Source organism: Pseudophryne corroboree, chromosome 5, assembly GCF_028390025.1.
Source record: "Pseudophryne corroboree isolate aPseCor3 chromosome 5, aPseCor3.hap2, whole genome shotgun sequence".
NCBI lineage: Eukaryota > Metazoa > Chordata > Amphibia > Anura > Myobatrachidae > Pseudophryne > Pseudophryne corroboree.
Genome location: NC_086448.1, coordinates 629334192 through 629353086, shown reverse-complemented (window position 1 = coordinate 629353086; position 18895 = coordinate 629334192). Strand labels below are relative to the sequence as shown.

Sequence of the window (18895 nt, the reverse complement as noted above, 5' to 3'; positions counted from 1 at the left end):
GCTAATCTTGCAAGAGGGGATCGATCCTCTCGTACAGTAGTGGAGGTTTTGAACTCGGCCGGGACGGTGCTGGACCGTACCCCCCAGATTGTTGAGGAATTTGTTTCATACTATCAGGCACTATATAGCTCCAAGTTGACCTGTTCCCCGTCGGAACTGTGTGAATATTTGAATAAAATTCAACTGCCCCGTATTTCTAGTGAAGCTGGAGCGCTTCTCGATGCCCCTTTATCACTGGAGAAGAATCAAAATGGCGATCTCTGCTTCCCCTGATGGTAAGGCCACAGGCCTTGACGGCATTCCATCAGAACTGTATAAGAAACACGTTAAATTTTTTTGCCCCTCAATTACTTACCTTATTTAATACAATTTTTGCCCAAAACCTGCTATGGCGGAGGCATTAATTATAGTGATTCCTAAACCGGATAAGGACCCCAAGAGGGTTGAATCCTACTGCCCTTTCTCCCTGCTGCCCACGGATATTAAGGTCCTGGCCAAGGTTTTGGCCTCCAGGCTTATTCAGGTTATAACTCAAATTATTCACCCTGACCAAACGGGCTTTATGCCTGGTAAGTCCACGGCTGTCAATCTGCGACGTCTGTTTACTCATTTCCAGGTTTCTCGGGGGGAGGCCTGCTCCTCCGTAGTGGCCTCTTTGGATGCCGCGAAGGCCTTTGACTCGGTGGAGTGGGCCTTCCTGTGGGAGGCTATGGATAGATTTGGTCTGGGCCCCAACTTTATCAGCTATGTTAGACTACTGTATTCCCTGCCCATGGCCAGAGTTTCCGTGAATGGGTATGTGTCCCGCTCCTTCCCCCTGTCTAGGGGAACGAGACAGGGATGCGCTCTGTCCCCAACTCTGTTCGCCATTGCTATTGAGCCTTTAGCATGTTTAATTAGGGCTGCTCAGGATATAGTGGGTATTGAGGTGTGCGCCAGAGAGGACAGAATAGCACTGTACGCTGATGATCTCCTATTATTTGTTGATGATTATGTTTACTCTATGCCTAAACGCCTTGATTTGATAACTACCTATGGATACTTTTCTGGGCTTAAAATTAACTGGGATAAATCTACAATTACCCCACTTAGGGGCCAGATCCCGATAGCCCCACTGATCCATACCCCACTTAAATGGGTAGATTCTTTCAAATACCTGGGCATATGGGTGTTGAATGATCCGTGTACCTGCGTTTCTCTCAATATTAAGCCGACCTTCAAAGGTCAAGGTTTGGGGGTCTTTGCCCCCTGACGGTCACTGGTAGGGTCAACTTGGTGAAAATGGTGTATTTGCCTAAGCTTCTGTACGTCCTCCAGCAGTCCCCTGTATATATTTGCCTAAAAATATTCAAACAGATTGATAGCCTGCTATCTTCCTTGATCTGGGCCAGTAGGAGAGCACGGTTGAGGCTTGACACCTTGTCCAGACCAAGATTGCTGGGCGGTTTGGCTCTCCCTATCTTTAAATTCTATTACTACGCTGCACAGTTGGCACACGTGTGGGAATGGGTGACTGATACTGATATCCTCACTATACACTCGCAAATGCTTCTACAGGAGTATCCAGAAGGCAATCCCTTACAGATGCTTCTCTGTAGGAATCCTAAATTGTCCAAGATCCCTATAATCAAACAGGCCATTCTTGTATGGAAACAGGTACATGTTGTTTTATTAGGCCAAGGTATAGACCCAGATACTCCCTTGGACAATGTCCTTGAACTCCCAGAATTGGCCTTGCTGCAACCTTGGGCGGTGTGGGGGAGATGGGGTGTGACATCCCTGGGACACTTATATAATGGCAACGTACTGAAATCCTTCCTGCAGCTCCAGCAGGACTACAACATACCCTATTCTCATTTCTACCGCTACTTGCAATTGAGACATGCGATTAATGCCCAGTTTCCTGATACCCCTCCAGTCCTTATCGACTCTCCAGTCAAGTCCCTTTTGCAAAGCCTGGGGAGACGACGTTTGATATCCAATATCTATACTGCTGTGCTTCGGCCTCACTACTCTGACCCACTATCACTTCTCAGGACTAAGTGGGAATATGATCTGGGCCCCGTTTCTGATGAGATATGGGAGGGTGCTCTGGGCTCCCCAAGATTATCCACTACCACCACTAGATATCAACAAATCCAATTGTTTATCATACATAGAGTATATATGACACCAGTGCGATTGTGCCATATGGGGGGTACTCACTCCACCAGTTGTCCTAAATGTGGCAATCTAGATGCAGATTTTTGGCACACTCTCTGGCTTTGCCCCAAGATGGCTATAATTTGGTCTGGTGTTATTAAAGCCCTGGTGTTGACCGGAATTCCATCTTCTGTATGCTCCCCGGTGACGTGTGTTGTCAGCTATGGAGGAGGATGCCTTAGATCCCCCTGGCAGACGATACGCAATTAACCTTTGTGGCCTGGCTAAGGTGTGTATTGCCAGGTTCTGGTTGGCTAAAGATGCTCCCACACTACAGTCCTGGGTTTCACTTGTTAATGATACAGCTGCTCACGAGAAATATGTATATTTAGCCAGGAAAGCAGGGAAAAAATATCAAGATTTGTGGGGTAGATGGCTTGAGTCCCCGCACTCACTGGATCGGAATGTTTGAGTATCGGCCACTGTGTGTCCGACACCGGGATGTGTAGAGGAATAAGATATTTATCTAGTGACCTGTGTTAGAATATCGAACATGGCTCTGCACCTTTGGCGCCTGCGACCAGCCGCTCCCATGCCCGCACTTCTGATATGTTATATGTTACATGATTATGTTTCTATGATACAAGTAACTCTCTGCACAACATCTGAATAACCTATGACAACTTGTGACACTTTTCTCTCTAAATTTGTAGATGCAGATTTTTGTCTTTAAGCCTGCATATTTCTAATGCTGTATTTGGTATTGGTTACAACTGGGAATCTGCGCATTCCGTAAATCTGGAAATGTTTATGTGTTGTGTTTGTCTTCTGACTCTTGTTTGTCTGAAATCTTGAAAAATAATTAAAAAAAAAGTATTGGATTTAAAATATTGCACATCAATTGACCAGTGCAAGCAGGCAAGTGATTTAGTCGCTCCCAGATGTATCAGAATAAGAGGCACATTTTGAACGAGAAAGATGCTATTTGACCTGCACCCATCAAGGCCTTAGGTTACCTAGATGTAAGTCACAAGTCAAATAGACCACTTTAAATAATAAATGTGTAAACAGTGATGTCATCATAATTTTAGGGCAGCACAGTTGGTGTAATGGTTAGCATAACTGTCTCACAGCACTGAGGTGTTGGGTTCGATTCCCACCAAGGCCTTAACTGGGAGGAGTTTGTATGCTCTCTGTGGGCTTGTGTGGTTTCTCCGGGTACTCTAGCTTCCTTCCCACAATCCAAAAACATAGTGGTAGGCTATCTGGCTTCTGACAAAAAGTTAACCATAGTGTATATAAATGTTCATGTGATAGGCAATATAGAGTGCAAGCTCCACTGGGACAGGGACAGGTGTGAATTACGGAAATATTATCTGTAAAGTGCAGCGTAATATGGTGGTTATTTAGGTTTGTTAGCAAACCAAAAAAGTTAGCAACTGGGCTAAACCATGCTGCACTGTAGGTGGAGCAGGTGTAACATGTGCAGAGGGAGTTAGATTTGGGTGGGTTATATTGTTTCTGTGCAGGGTAAATACTGGCTGCTTAATTTCCACACTACAATTTAGATTTCAGTTTGAACACACCACACCCAAATCTAATCTCTCTGCACATGTTACATCTGCCTCCCCTGCAGTGCACATGGTTTTGCGCAATTGCTAACTTTTTTGGTTTGCTAACACACACTGAATAAGACCCTATGTTTGCACTATATAAATAACTTATTACATTATTTTAGTGTTCATTAAGAAAACATAAATTATGGATATTTTTCTTTTTGTGGTTGAACAGTTCATATATAGTAAAGCAATAACTAAAATGAATCTATACCATTGGACAGCATAATTGTTACTAGTAGAAAAAGTTAAAAGTGTGCTTATGCCATAGACTCTTGATCATTTCGAACTATTGTATATGGTAACCAACCTATTATCAGTGGTGTCACCAAAGTGTCAGCTCCTGCTAGTGACAGGAGCCGGGTACTGCACTGTAACATTAAGTACAGTGTCTGGCTTATGTCACGTGTAGAAGCCAACACTGCAGTCTCGGGTCAAGCAGCACCCTCCAGTACACCCGCAGTGCTGGAAACAGAGGTCGGGAAGCGTAGCCATGCCCCCGAGCAACAAAATCATGCCCCCTTCTGGCATCACCACATGAAGCCACACACCCTTCTGACGGCACCCACAAAGCCACGCCCCCTTTTAACGGACCCCTGCACCAGGTGTTCTTTATGTAAGCGACGCCTCTGCCCATTATTATGTATAAATCATAATTGGAATAACCGTGATATAGGGTTGGAGGTGCTCCAGAAATTATGCAATATTCACATATCAGATTTGATAGAAATCTATATTATTGTGATGAAAAGACATAAGGGAGCCCTCTAACATTATCTCTGTACAGGGACATTTATGTCTTTATGTAACACAACATCCAGTTTTCAGAAAGGCATACAACAGTTTCCATCCATTCCAGCCACTGGGCCAGTAGAATGCTCAGAGGTACAACACTTACCCATTGAGGTGTTTTTGAAGTGTGAGGCCAGGAAGCTGACCTTGCCTGTGATGAGCTCATAGCTTATCTCCTTCAGGAATTCACTAGTGGTCAGCATGCTCTCTGCTAGCACCCGGGATTGATATTTTCCTGGAACAGGCAAAAATGTCTTCGTATTAACACTGAACATTATTACTGCCTCTAATAAACCACCAATGTGCATTGCCAGCTGGCTTGGTGGCTTTCTAATGATCTTACAAATTGAACAAATAGATGGGAACATCAAATGAATACAATCCATTCTATTGTAAGTCATGGTGCCATGACATGCAAGCACAGAGAGAGGTCACATATTAAACAAATCTCTGAGTGCCAAAATCTTCTGCTGGTTACTTTCTATACTCTACTACTTGTATTGCATCACTTGCACCAGTCTAATGACCTGAAATATTTTTCAGCCAACCAGCAGCTGTCACTAAAGAAACACAAATTGACTTCATTAAGATTTCAGCAAATCTGGATCTTACAGACGATAACTGAGTGTTGTCAAAAAATAACTTCTGCTGAAATTATGCACACCAGAATAAATCAATGAAACAATTAAAACCCATATTAATAAATCAAAACCATAACATTACAACATACATTTTACTACTAACATTAAATTGAAAAGGGCTTACGGTTTTATAAAAATAACTAGCTGATGTGCCTGGTTTCAACTGGGCAAAGATTTGCTGGATGGAACATTTTACCCCTTTTTCGCCCCCTTATGAGTCAAATTTAGAAAAAATCCCTGCTAAGTGCGTGGCTGCAAATAACTGTCACAGTGCCAAACCACCCAGCAGGTGCACAGGGAGAGTTCACCAACTGTCCCCTTTTCCAGAGCACAATGGTGATGCATTGTAAATGGCAGACAGATGTTTTGCCAAATAACTCAGAAAGAAGCAACCAATTACAATGCCAATACTTTTCTGCAAATCTACGGACCAAGAGATTTCATTTGGTATATGATGTGTCCTGCTCAGACAACGGCATCATAGAAATATGTCACTCATAAAACTCTGCTTTTAATATATAGATTCTTAATGGATGACTAAAAATGACACTCACAATTCCCACTTGTGGGTGTCTACCAAGGGGCTTCGTTGCGCTCGCCCCCTGCCGGACATCTGACAGCCGGGATCCCGGCGTCGGTATGGTAACACAAACCCAACCTGTTATACCTTCTGCTAAGCAATGACCTGTCAAGAAACACAGAGTTCTGTGTGTCTAACTTTTAGTACCAATTACACAGACCATGCTAAATCAGCAACAGATTACCTTCTAGAGGAAGTCATAACTGTCCACCCCCTCACCATCCTCCTGGGAGGAACAATTACATTCTGATGAGCCCCAAGACTGAAGTGCTACAGGGCTCTTGTATTAGATGTAGTCAGAGCAGCGGACTCCAACCTACTCTCCCAGGAAAATGAGACCTAATGAGCCTCCGTACTGGCATCACAATCCTGTGAAGCAGCTACAGGGTCCAATGACCCTTAGCCTAGCTCGCTCAGGTGAAAGGGCTCATTCCTAATTTCTCACTCTGGGTGAGATGCATCAAGTACTGCATTTTGGAAGAAATACATCAAACCACTTATGACAAACATAGCACCATTAATAATGCCAGTATGAATGTAAAATTCTGAAATCGCAACTGACCGATCTATTCAAAATGAGCAGCCCTTTGCGATTATAGGACTTCCACGTTTATGACCAAGGAGTCTTCTGCGCATGCTTGAGCCATAGGCGACATTGGGAGGGATCCTAAATGCCCACAGGCTTCTATTAGGCAACGCCATCTATTCACTCTCCAGTAAAGCATTGTATTCCAGAGCTTGGTACATATGGGAAATGTGGGCAAAACTCAGAAAATTTTAGTTTTCTGAGTTTTGCACACATTTTGTTTTTAGTACATCGCACCCTCAGTCACTCTCTCCACTTTATCTCCTTCCCAATTTCCCCTCCAACTGTTAACAACTTTCTCTGAAATAAAAGCTTCCAGACAGGACCATCTTCCCTCATGTTCTACCCCTAGCACTACCCATGTCACCTTGTTCTTGTCCTCTCCAGCATCTCAGATACGATTTGCTCCCCCATGCAATTGGTACAGAGTCACAGAGCTGTTGCCTTTGCCCCCGTGCAACTCACCACATCCTACAGTGATTTACCACTCTTACCTGCCCTCGTCCCCACCTACAATATGTGTGGTTTTATTGTATTGCTTTGCTTCCTTATGCGTGCTTATGAAATGGTATACTGGACTATTACTGTGTTTTTTGCTTTAGTGTCCAGCCTGTTGCACCCAATAAAAAGATGATTTTTAATATTAAGAGGTCTATTTACTAAGGGGTCTATTTACTAAGCCTTAGATGGAGATAAAGTGGATGGACATAAAGTACCAGCCAATCAACTCCTAACTGACATGTCACAAGCTGTGTTTGAAATAGGACAGTTAGGAGCTGACTGGCTGGAACTTAATCTCCATGCACTTTACCTCCATCCAAGGCTTAGTAAACAGACCCGTAAATCCCTTCTGCGGCCACACCTAGAGAATCTTAAACTTGGCCATCTGGGACGTGGTTAGCTCAGAGAGCTCAACTGTGACCCAGGTCAAAGACTTAGTCCAGGCTATTCCAGAAGAGTGACATTTAAAATGTCCTATATAAGGCTCTATAAATCACCCCATTTGGATTACATAGCGCCTAATGACATCAGACTGCCTCCATTGTGTGTAGGTGATGGGTACGATCTGTGTGCTTCATGTTAATGCAGTAAGACTCTTTACTGCAGATAGATAGATATATATATATATATATATATATATATATCCGGATCCAGCCATTCGGGGGTAAGCTCTTGTAGAACATCCGTTATTATATAGCACACCAAAAAAACAAAGCAAAATAAAAGGCTCTACTTTAAAAAAAAAAAAAAAACTATAACTATAAATAGTTTTACTAAACTATACACTGAAATCATTTAACGGTTATTACTTACCAAGTGCAATCACACAAAATTCATTTCCTCGCACCTTTGAGGAGCAGATCGTTACTACGTAGTCTGGGAGCTTTTGCTGAGGTTTTATATCACAAATAGAACGGAGGGTCTCTGAGATGCCTTCTGCCAGGGAGTTCTGTGTAACAAGGACGTGAACTAGATCTTGAGAAACACTGGCCAACAAGCGAGCCAGCCAGGGCAGTTGAGCCTGTGACAAGGACATGCCTTGAGGGTGCAGCTGCATAGACCGCTCTTTATAAGTAAATTCCTGCAATGCTTTAAGCACAATCTGTTCAAAAACCTCACGAATCGGTATCTGATCAGGACCTACAAGAACAAAATTGTAACAATGAAACATAGCATTTATTTGGGGAGTTTTAAGATTGTAAAAAAATACATTAAAAAAAAAAATCACTTTTATATTGCTTAAAATAACAACAAACTTTACCAGTGTGTTCTGGTCTTCAAGGTTATACAAATTCAACCCTTTTCCATAAGAACTGGTTCAGTATTAGGGGCTTTACGGGTATTTATTGCTTTAAATTCTATGTAGTACATATACAATATGAACATTGATAAAATCAAGGGTAGAACTGGTTGGGTATCCGTGCAGACCACATATGAGCAACAATAATACAAGTTGGAAACAAGCTGAAAAAATAAGCTGAGCACTGAATTCTCACCAAGCCGCACAAGATATTGGATAGTCAGAAGAATCAGGTTTTCCACGCTCAAGAATTGGCTGCTGGCCACTCCCATCTGATCCAGTTCCTTCTTCTCTAATTCCTGTAACTTGTAGCAGTTCACCAACAACGGACTTACAACAATATCTCCAACATTGCCATAGAAATATGGCAACACACCAAAACCTGTATCAATCACAAATATTAATCACTTAGGGTTAAGACATTAAACAACTCTTACCACTCACTAAAAGTAAAACTGGACTTCAAACTTCCTCCACTCAGATTTTTAACTGGATTTTTTTTTTAACTGTGCTGGAAAATAAGAATTTACTCACCGGTAATTCTATTTCTCGTAGTCCGTAGTGGATGCTGGGGACTCCGTCAGGACCATGGGGAATAGCGGCTCCGCAGGAGACAGGGCACAAAATTTAAAAGTTTGACCACTAGGTGGTGTGTACTGGCTCCTCCCCCTATGACCCTCCTCCAAGCCTCAGTTAGGATACTGTGCCCGGACGAGCGTACACAATAAGGAAGGATTTTGAATCCCGGGTAAGACTCATACCAGCCACACCAATCACACCGTACAACTTGTGATCTGAACCCAGTTAACAGTATGATAACGTAGGAGCCTCTGAAAAGATGGCTCACAACAATAAACAACCCGATTTTTTTGTAACAATAACTATGTACAAGTATTGCAGACAATCCGCACTTGGGATGGGCGCCCAGCATCCACTACGGACTACGAGAAATAGAATTACCGGTGAGTAAATTCTTATTTTCTCTGACGTCCTAGTGGATGCTGGGGACTCCGTCAGGACCATGGGGATTATACCAAAGCTCCCAAACGGGCGGGAGAGTGCGGATGACTCTGCAGCACCGAATGAGAGAACTCCAGGTCCTCCTTAGCCAGGGTATCAAATTTGTAGAATTTTACAAACGTGTTCTCCCCTGACCACGTAGCTGCTCGGCAGAGTTGTAATGCCGAGACCCCTCGGGCAGCCGCCCAAGATGAGCCCACCTTCCTTGTGGAGTGGGCATTGACAGATTTAGGCTGTGGCAGGCCTGCCACAGAATGTGCCAGTTGAATTGTGCTACAAATCCAACGAGCAATCGTCTGCTTAGAAGCAGGAGCACCCAGCTTGTTGGGTGCATACAGTATAAACAGCGAGTCAGATTTTCTGACTCCAGCCGTCCTTGAAATATATATTTTCAATGCTCTGACAACGTCCAGCAACTTGGAATCCTCCAAATCGCTAGTAGCCGCAGGCACCACAATAGGCTGGTTCAGGTGAAACGCTGATACCACCTTAGGCAGAAAATGAGGACGCGTCCTCAATTCTGCCCTGTCCGAATGGAAAATCAGATATGGGCTTTTATACGATAAAGCCGCCAATTCCGACACTCTCCTGGCTGAAGCCAGGGCCAGTAGCATGGTTACTTTCCATGTAAGATATTTCAAATCTACCGATTTGAGTGGCTCAAACCAATGGGATTTGAGAAAATCCAAAACTACATTGAGATCCCACGGTGCCACTGGGGGCACAACCGGGGGCTGTATATGTAGTACTCTGTCGGGGCCTTCCTGGTCTCACACCATGCAACATATTTTCTCCAAATGCGGTGATAATGTTGTGCAGTCACCTCCTTCCTGGCTTTGACCAGGGTAGGGATGACCTCTTCCGGAATGCCTTTTTCCCTTAGGATCCGGCGTTCAACCGCCATGCCGTCAAACGCAGCCGCGGTAAGTCTTGGAATAGACACGGTCCCTGCTGAAGCAGATCCCTTCTTAGAGGTAGAGGCCACGGATCTTCCGTGAGCATCTCCTGAAGTTCCGGGTACCAAGTCCTTCTTGGCCAGTCCGGAGCCACTAGTATCGTTCTTACTCCCCTTTGCCGTATAATTCTCAGTACCTTGGGTATGAGAGGCAGAGGAGGGAACACATACACTGACTGGTACACCCATGGTGTTACCAGAGCGTCCACAGCTATTGCCTGAGGGTCTCTTGACCTGGCGCAATACCTGTCCAGTTTTTTGTTGAGGCGGGACGCCATCATGTCCACCATTGGTCTTTCCCAATGGACTACAATCATGTGGAAGACTTCTGGATGAAGTCCCCACTCTCCCGGGTGAAGATCGTGTCTGCTGAGGAAGTCTGCTTCCCAGTTGTCCACTCCCGGGATGAACACTGCTGACAGTGCTATCACATGATTTTCCGCCCAGCGAAGAATCCTTGCAGCTTCTGCCATTGCCCTCCTGCTTCTTGTGCCGCCCTGTCTGTTTACGTGGGCGACTGTCGTGATGTTGTCCGACTGGATCAACACCGGCTGACCCTGAAGCAGAGGTTTTGCCAGGCTTAGAGCATTGTAGATTGCTCTTAGTTCCAGTATATTTATGTGAAGAGACGTTTCCAGGCTTGACCACACGCCCTGGAAGTTTCTTCCTTGTGTGACCGCTCCCCAGCCTCTCAGGCTGGCATCCGTGGTCACTAGGACCCAGTTCTGTATGCCGAATCTGCGGCCCTCTAACAGATGAGCACTCTGCAACCACCATAGCAGAGAGACCCTTGTCCTTGTCGACAATTTTATCCGCTGATGCATCTGCAGATGCGATCCGGACCATTTGTCTAGCAGATCCCACTGAAAAATTTGTGCATGGAATCTGCCGAATGGAATCGCTTCGTAAGAAGCCACCATTTTTCCCAGGACTCTTGTGCATTGATGCACAGACACTGTCCCTGGTTTTAGGAGGTTCCTGACGAGTTCGGATAACTCCCTGGCTTTCTCCTCCGGAAGAAATACATTTTTCTGAACAGTGTCCAGAATCATCCCTAGGAACAGCAGACGTGTCGTCGGGATCAGTTGGGATTTTGGAAAATTCAGAATCCACCCGTGCTGTTGGAGCACTACTTGAGTTAGTGCTACTCCGACCTCCAGCTGTTCTCTGGATCTTGCCCTTATCAGGAGATCATCCAAGTAAGGGATAATTAATACGCCTTCTCTTCGAAGAAGGATCATCATTTCGGCCATTACCTTGGTAAAGACCCTGGGTGCCGTGGACAATCCAAACGGCAGCGTCTGAAACTGATAATGACAGTTTTGTACCACGAACCTGAGGTACCCTTGGTGTGAAGGGCAAATTGGGACATGAAGGTAAGCATCCTTGATGTCCAAGGACACCATAAAATCCCCTTCTTCCAGATTCGCTATCACTGCTCTGAGTGACTCCATCTTGAACTTGAATTTTTGTATGTACAGGTTCAGAGATTTCAGATTTAGAATAGGTCTTACTGAGCCGTCCGGCTTCGGTACCACAAATAGCGTGGAGTAATACCCCTTTCCCTGTTGTAGAAGGGGTACCTTGATTATCACTTGCTGAGAATACAGCTTGTGAATGGCTTCCAATACCGTCGCCCTGTCTGAGGGAGACGTTGGCAAAGCAGATTTTAGGAACCGGCGAGGGGGAGACTTCTCGAATTCCAACCTGTAACCCTGAGATACTACCTGCAGGATCCAGGGGTCCACCTGCGAGTGAGCCCACTGTGCGCTGAAATTCTTGAGGCGACCCCCCACCGCCCCTGAGTCCGCTTGTAAGGTCCCAGCGTCATGCTGAGGCCTTTTGCAGAAGCCGGGGAGGACTTCAGCTCCTGGGAAGGGGCTGCTTGCTGCAGTCTCTTACCCTTTCCTTTGCCTCGGGGCAAATATGAATGTCCTTTTGCTCGCTTGTTCTTATAGGAACGAAAAGGACTGCGGCTGAAAAGACTGCGTCTTTTTCTGCTGGGAGGGGACTTGAGGTAAAAAGGTGGACTTCCCGGCTGTTGCCGTGGCTACCAAATCCGATAGACCGACCCCAAATAATTCCTCCCCTTTATACGGCAATACTTCCATATGCCGTTTGGAATCCGCATCGCCTGACCACTGTCGTGTCCATAGACTTCTTCTGGCAGATATGGACATCGCACTTACTCTTGATGCCAGAGTGCAGATATCCCTCTGTGCATCTCGCATATAAAGGAATGCATCCTTTAATTGCTCTATAGTCAATAAAATACTGTCCCTATCCAGGGTATCAATATTTTCAGTCAGGGAATCCGACCAAGCCACCCCAGCACTGCACATCCAGGCTGAGGCGATTGCTGGTCGCAGTATAACACCAGTATGTGTGTATATACTTTTTAGAGTATTTTCCAGCCTCCTATCAGCTGGATCCTTGAGGGCGGCCGTATCAGGAGACGGTAACGCCACTTGTTTGGATAAACGTGTGAGCGCCTTGTCCACCCTAGGGGGTGTTTCCCAGCGCGCCCTAACCTCTGGCGGGAAAGGGTATAACGCCAATAACGTCTTTGAAATTAGCAGTTTTTTATCAGGGGTAACCCACGCTTCATCACACACGTCATTCAATTCCTCTGATTCAGGAAAAACTACAGGTAGTTTTTTCAGACCCCACATAATACCCCTTTTTGTGGTACTTGCAGTATCAGAGATATGCAAAGCCTCCTTCATTGCCGTGATCATATAACGTGTGGCCCTACTGGAAAATACGTTCGTTTCTTCACCGTCGACACTAGATTCGGTGTCCGTGTCTGGGTCTGTGTCGACCGACTGAGGCAAAGGGCGTTTTACAGCCCCTGACGGTGTCTGAGACGCCTGTACAGGTACTAACTGGTTTGCCGGTCGTCTCATGTCGTCAACCGACTTTTGCAGCGTGCTGACATTATCACGTAATTCCATAAACAAAGCCATCCATTCCGGTGTCGACTCCCTAGGGGGTGACATCACCATTACCGGCAATTGCTCCGCCTCCACACCAACATCGTCCTCATACATGTCGACACACACGTACCGACACACAGCAGACACACAGGGAATGCTCTGATAGAAGACAGGACCCCACTAGCCCTTTGGGGAGACAGAGGGAGAGTTTGCCAGCACACACCAAAGCGCTATAATTATATAGGAACAACCTTATATAAGTGTTGTTTCCTTATAGCTGCTTAAATATATATAATATCGCCAAAAAATGCCCCCCCTCTCTGTTTTTTACCCTGTTTCTGTAGTGCAGTGCAGGGGAGAGCCGGGGAGCCTTCCTAGCAGCGGAGCTGTGTAGGAAAATGGCGCTGTGTGCTGAGGAGATAGGCCCCGCCCCCTATTCCGGCGGGCTCTTCTCCCGGTTTTTCTGAGACCTGGCAGGGGTGAAATACATCCATATAGCCTCATGGACTATATGTGATGTATTCTTTTTAGCCAGAAAGGTATTAACATTGCTGCCCAGGGCGCCCCCCCCAGCGCCCTGCACCCTCAGTGACCGCCGGTGTGAAGTGTGCCGAGCGCAATGGCGCACAGCTGCAGTGCTGTGCGCTACCTCATGAAGACTGAAAAGCCTTCAGCCGCTGGTTTCTGGACCTCTTCTTACTTCGGCATCTGCAAGGGGGTCGGCGGCGCGGCTCAGGTGACCCATCCAGGCTGTACCTGTGATCGTCCCTCTGGAGCTAGTGTCCAGTAGCCTAAGAAGCAAATCCATCCTGCACGCAGGTGAGTTCACTTCTTCTCCCCTAGGTCCCTCGTTGCAGTGAGCCTGTTGCCAGCAGGACTCACTGAAAATAATAAAACTATCAAAACTTTTACTCTAAGCAGCTCTTTATGAGAGCCACCTAGATTGCACCCTGCTCGGACGGGCACAAAAACCTAACTGAGGCTTGGAGGAGGGTCATAGGGGGAGGAGCCAGTACACACCACCTAGTGGTCAAACTTTTACATTTTGTGCCCTGTCTCCTGCGGAGCCGCTATTCCCCATGGTCCTGACGGAGTCCCCAGCATCCACTAGGACGTCAGAGAAAAGTACAGTAGTTGATAAAGATACCACTATTGTTTTTCCCTAGGCATTACTTTTCAAACGTTTCCCAATTATCTAGTTGAATAGAAGGAAGGAGGCCTATTTATCAGATTTAACTAACTGACTACTTCAATTTTACTTTACTGTCGTCACAAATCTACACAATACATTCCTGGCCCTAGTTATCAAAGATGTTTAGTACAACGTTTGGAGATACAAGGTTGTGCCAGCAATCAGACCGTATAGGGACTATTCTGCCAGGTCTTCATCATGCCCCACATGCGCATAATGAAAAATATGCAAAGAAGATTGAGAGGAGCTGCGGTCCACTAAGAAGGCAGGATACGTTCGAAATGCAGCCGGGGTTCCCGTAGAACAGAGGTTCTCAAACGCAGTCCTAAAGGTACCCCAATGGTACAGGTTTTAAGTTTATCCATGCTTCGCCACAGTGACTTAATTGATGCCTCAGTAAATTTCATTTAATCATCTGTGGGGAGCCATGGATATACCTAAAACCTGGACCATTGTGGTGCCTTGAGGACCACGTTTGGGAAACTCTTGTCTAGAGGATGGAAGCTAACATCTTCAGATAGGATTCCCTAATGAAGACAAGCTCTGAAAAGCTAAGCTTTTTGGAGATTAATAGCCATGTGGAGAGATGCGCCCTGAAAGGATGGAGGGGGACACCACTGGAGAAGGCCCAGAAATGTAGCAAAGCACAACTTGAGAAACTGAGTGCCCAAAGGATGGACAAGACCATACAGGGATGTTGTAGCTTAAGTGTATGTCAAAGAAGTCGCCACAAAGGAAGCCTGCTAGTTCCAGCGTTAGCTTGAATATGTAAAATCTACCAGTGGGAGGCCAGCATGTAAGTACTCACTGTCAACATCTAGATTTATGGCGCTCCAGTGAGCTAATTACTGCTCACCAAGATACTAGCTCCATCTTTTCGCTCAGGCTTTGAGGGAGCGCAACAAGCTCTATTTGATGGTGTTGAGTGAAAAGCAAAGACAGAATACACAAGTTAAAGATGAGAAGAGATGCCGCTTGAAAGACTGCAAGTCAAGAACAAAATATGCCATATACAAGTAGCAACAGGACTTGACCCCTTGCTTTCCAGGTGAAGATACCAGGAAGCAAGAGATGACCCCAGTGCTAGTCAAGCTGAGGAATGGTGCCGAACCCAAAAGGGAAGGACTAGCCATAGTGGAAACTCTTTAGCAAAAGATCCACATTTGTGTCTTCTTTGTGCCCATCAGAGATGGATGGATTATTTAAGTGCCCTTCGAGGCACCTACATTATCTTTGGGCACCCATGAAGGTAAGGCAGGGTTAACTACCCACAATCTCTTGCATGCAGAGTGTACTGGGCATTTGGTCTACTACACTTAAACTTAGGCCTTGAGGAAGTTAGAAGGTTGGCCCTCATTTATTAGTTGCATTGAGCATTTGGCCCAAGTGCATCTCTATCACCAGGGTTTAGTTCCACACCTAGAAAGGCCTTTAACCACAGGCCACAAGCCACACAGTGTTCCTGCCAAAAAATTGACAGTGTTATAGATTAAATATCCATTAAAAAGGGACAGTTGTTTTTAATCCAATAAGAAAATAACTTTATGTTGAAATTCTTCCCGTCAATTGTAAATGGGCCCCCATTCTTCAGACACCCATTAAAGATAGTTTGCGTTATGAACAAAGATTCAGTTGGTTAGTTTTAAGGGCCTGTACTATTTGGAGTAAGCATGAGTGAGTAGTTGCTTTGCTGTGGGTGGGCTATCTAGTTTGGCATCCTATAGGTTCACACGGTAAGCAGAGATCTTTAGGGAGTTGGTCGGATCTGTGTTCATGGATATAAAGGCGAATGTTTGAATACAGCACATGCAAATTTATGCATTTTTACATAAAGCCGTTATATTTGAACAGAACATGGCTGGATCTGTCTGCATGAAATACGATATTTTGGGGCGAGAACTGTGCAGTGACAATGCAATCATACATACATGTGGGGATCATGCCGGGGTAAAACTTCAAGGAATTATAATAGTTTTTTCCCACAAGCGGTTATTTTGTTAAACAACATGGGAATTGGGATATTTTTAATAGAATTAAAATTTTCACAGTGGGGTGTACTTACTGTTTGATAGTAAATTGTGGTTTTGTTGTTTTTTTTTTTAAATCTTTTTAGGAGTGTGACTAATCAGAAAAATTCCTTGTATATGTTTGTATACCTGGTCAATAAAACGGATAAACTGACTTGTGGGAGTGTTGTGGGCCATACGAGTCATAGGTACGGGGAGCAGAAGCGGCGCACGGTTTTCCACTTGCCCTACGGATTATCTCATTAACATAAGGTAGTAAATCAGGCTTCCGCATTTTCCCATCATTACAGCCCCACTGTCTGAAGCGTGCGAGTGCTATAGATAAAAAGGTGCGTCTGGGGTGCTTGTGCAAATGATGACACTAAAACACAATTCAACATTGCTCCAGTGTGGAGACAGCTGATCCAACCGCTCGTACACTTACTGTGGGGACTGACATTACGGCCTTGCGGGAAAACTCAAACATTCCCGCCCAACTGTGATGTGAGGACCAACATATCAGGCAGCTGATGGATATAAGTGTATATGGGTCCGTCATCAAGTTACTCCAGTGTCTACCCAGCTTAACCAATATTTGTTTAAGAGACCAGCCAAACATTATAAAAAAGCAACTGCAATAAAACTGTGGACAGCAAAGGTTTAATTGTCCAGAGTAGCTAAGCTTTTACCTCCAAAATGAGGTTACACCAGATTATGCCATAACAAATTGTTATTTTATAAAATATAATATATAAATGGTGCACTGCTAACTGAATACTTACAGTGGAATAGTCAGTAAGCAGCACACCATTTATTAAAGATCAGTTACAAAGATCCCAAACTACCTTGGTGCTTAATTTACCAGTAAATGTCAATTGAGAAACTGTACCTCTTCATGTGTGTCTGGGGTTCTTAGGGTTGCCATTATGACCGCTGACACCATCCCAAAGATTGGGAGTTTGGGGTACAATTAACTGTCCATGATTTAGATGCATGCAAGACAATGTGGTTACTCGTTTAGTAGCTGCGCTTATATTTAGAGTTAGACAACAACGTAATAAAGTTAATATGAAGATGAACACTGAAGATGTATTTTTTTTTTTTTATTACTAGATGCATTTTAATGTATCAATATGTTTATATTATATAGTTAGGTTATTAAGTCAGCTGGGATAGGTACTGAATGCAAACACTTATTTATTTTTATACTTTTTTTCTCACCTATCAATATAACAGGCCGCACGCCAGAGCTATTCAACAGATTTTCAGGCACAATTACGGTCTCTCCTGCAGGAATCGGCTGTGGCTGGAAAACACCTCCCAAAGTAGGCTGTGGCAAAGAGGCTGAAACAAACAATGGAAAAAAATGACTCTCCAGTACGGATCAGCGTAACCAATAAATAAAAACCTCTCAAATAAAAAATGCACTCAGAATGATGGCGCAGACTACTTACCTGGCCTTGTGATTGGACGGACAGGTGGCGTAGAAAAAGGCAAAAGTGGTGCTTGAACTGGCGAGCTAGGAGGCCATCCTCTGTGTCTTTTTTTGGGTGGACCAGAAAAAGTCATCATTGCTGTTCATGTAAAAAAAAAAGTGTAGCCTTTATTAATCCGGATTAATTTAATTTGAAGAATATGAAGGAAAATATTGTGGCCAATTGAATTCCGCTCTATAAATAAGAGGCACTCATCATACAAGTTATTTGTTTTTTTTGTAGAATCCAACTTGTTATAGCATGTAAGTGCCAGAAGGTTTGATAGTCCTGGTTAGAACGGAGATATCGTGAAAGTAAATTATAATAAGATAGACAGCATACATAACTTCATACCATTGTCTCCAGCAACACAGCCAGGGCTCGGAGATGTGGAGTGAGCGAGAGGCTGAGAAGTTGTAGGATTTAGCACAGTGGCTCTTGCACCACTTGTGGTTCCATTGGGGACTTCTGGTACATGAAATGAAGGTGCTGTAAGATATCCAACATGAACATTTGGACATGTACCTGATAAATGAGCATGAAACTAATAGAAAAAAAAGTGAACTTCTACATAATAACTCACCTGCAGTATAAGTCTTTCCTACAATATGCATTGGTAGTGGAAAAGGCTTCACAACACCCTTATTGCGGGAGAGATCCTGAGGAGTACTTGAATTAAGAATAGTAGGTGTTTTGGCTGAGGCGTATGATTGTATTTCTGTCAAAAGTAAAATGAAAATCAGCCTTGAAATGAGGAAAGCCTACTTTCAACTAGCGCCATAATGTTTTGAGGCCTCTTGGCCACTACAGCAATCATTGGCAGCCTAGGGGTGGATTAAGGGGTCAGTCCAACCCTAGGCACAATATTATTATTATTGGTCGCCTACTCAGATTCTGGCGAGATTCTGGCCTTCCAGCTATCTGTTTTTTTTTTGCCTTTCGCTGGCTGCTACCATGGGCTATCAAGCTCCCTCTTCCAGGCTCCCAGATTGCACATGCTAATGCTCCAGAGACTATTCAACTTGAACCTAATTTTCCTACCTGCTGGACTACACATGCTCCTGTTCCAGAGATTCCCCCTAATGCATCATGGGGAATGTAGTTTTTGTTCAAATCACTGCAGCTAAATTGGGACACTGGAAAGCTCTGATGC

General features: G+C 44.6%; 1 protein-coding gene across 1 annotated transcript in view; it reads right to left on the bottom strand.

Moving 5' to 3' along the window:
* GREB1L (GREB1 like retinoic acid receptor coactivator) overlaps positions 1-18895 on the bottom strand; it is a 331061-nt gene that overhangs the window by 76688 nt on the left and 235478 nt on the right. The window contains exons 8-14 of the mRNA XM_063923572.1: positions 18326-18460; positions 18097-18231; positions 17722-17841; positions 17489-17611; positions 8355-8540; positions 7672-7998; positions 4657-4785 (exon numbers count right to left, since the gene is read on the bottom strand). Of these exons, the coding sequence (XP_063779642.1) occupies positions 4657-4785; positions 7672-7998; positions 8355-8540; positions 17489-17611; positions 17722-17841; positions 18097-18231; positions 18326-18460 (1155 nt within the window). The remainder of the gene's footprint in view (positions 1-4656; positions 4786-7671; positions 7999-8354; positions 8541-17488; positions 17612-17721; positions 17842-18096; positions 18232-18325; positions 18461-18895) is intronic.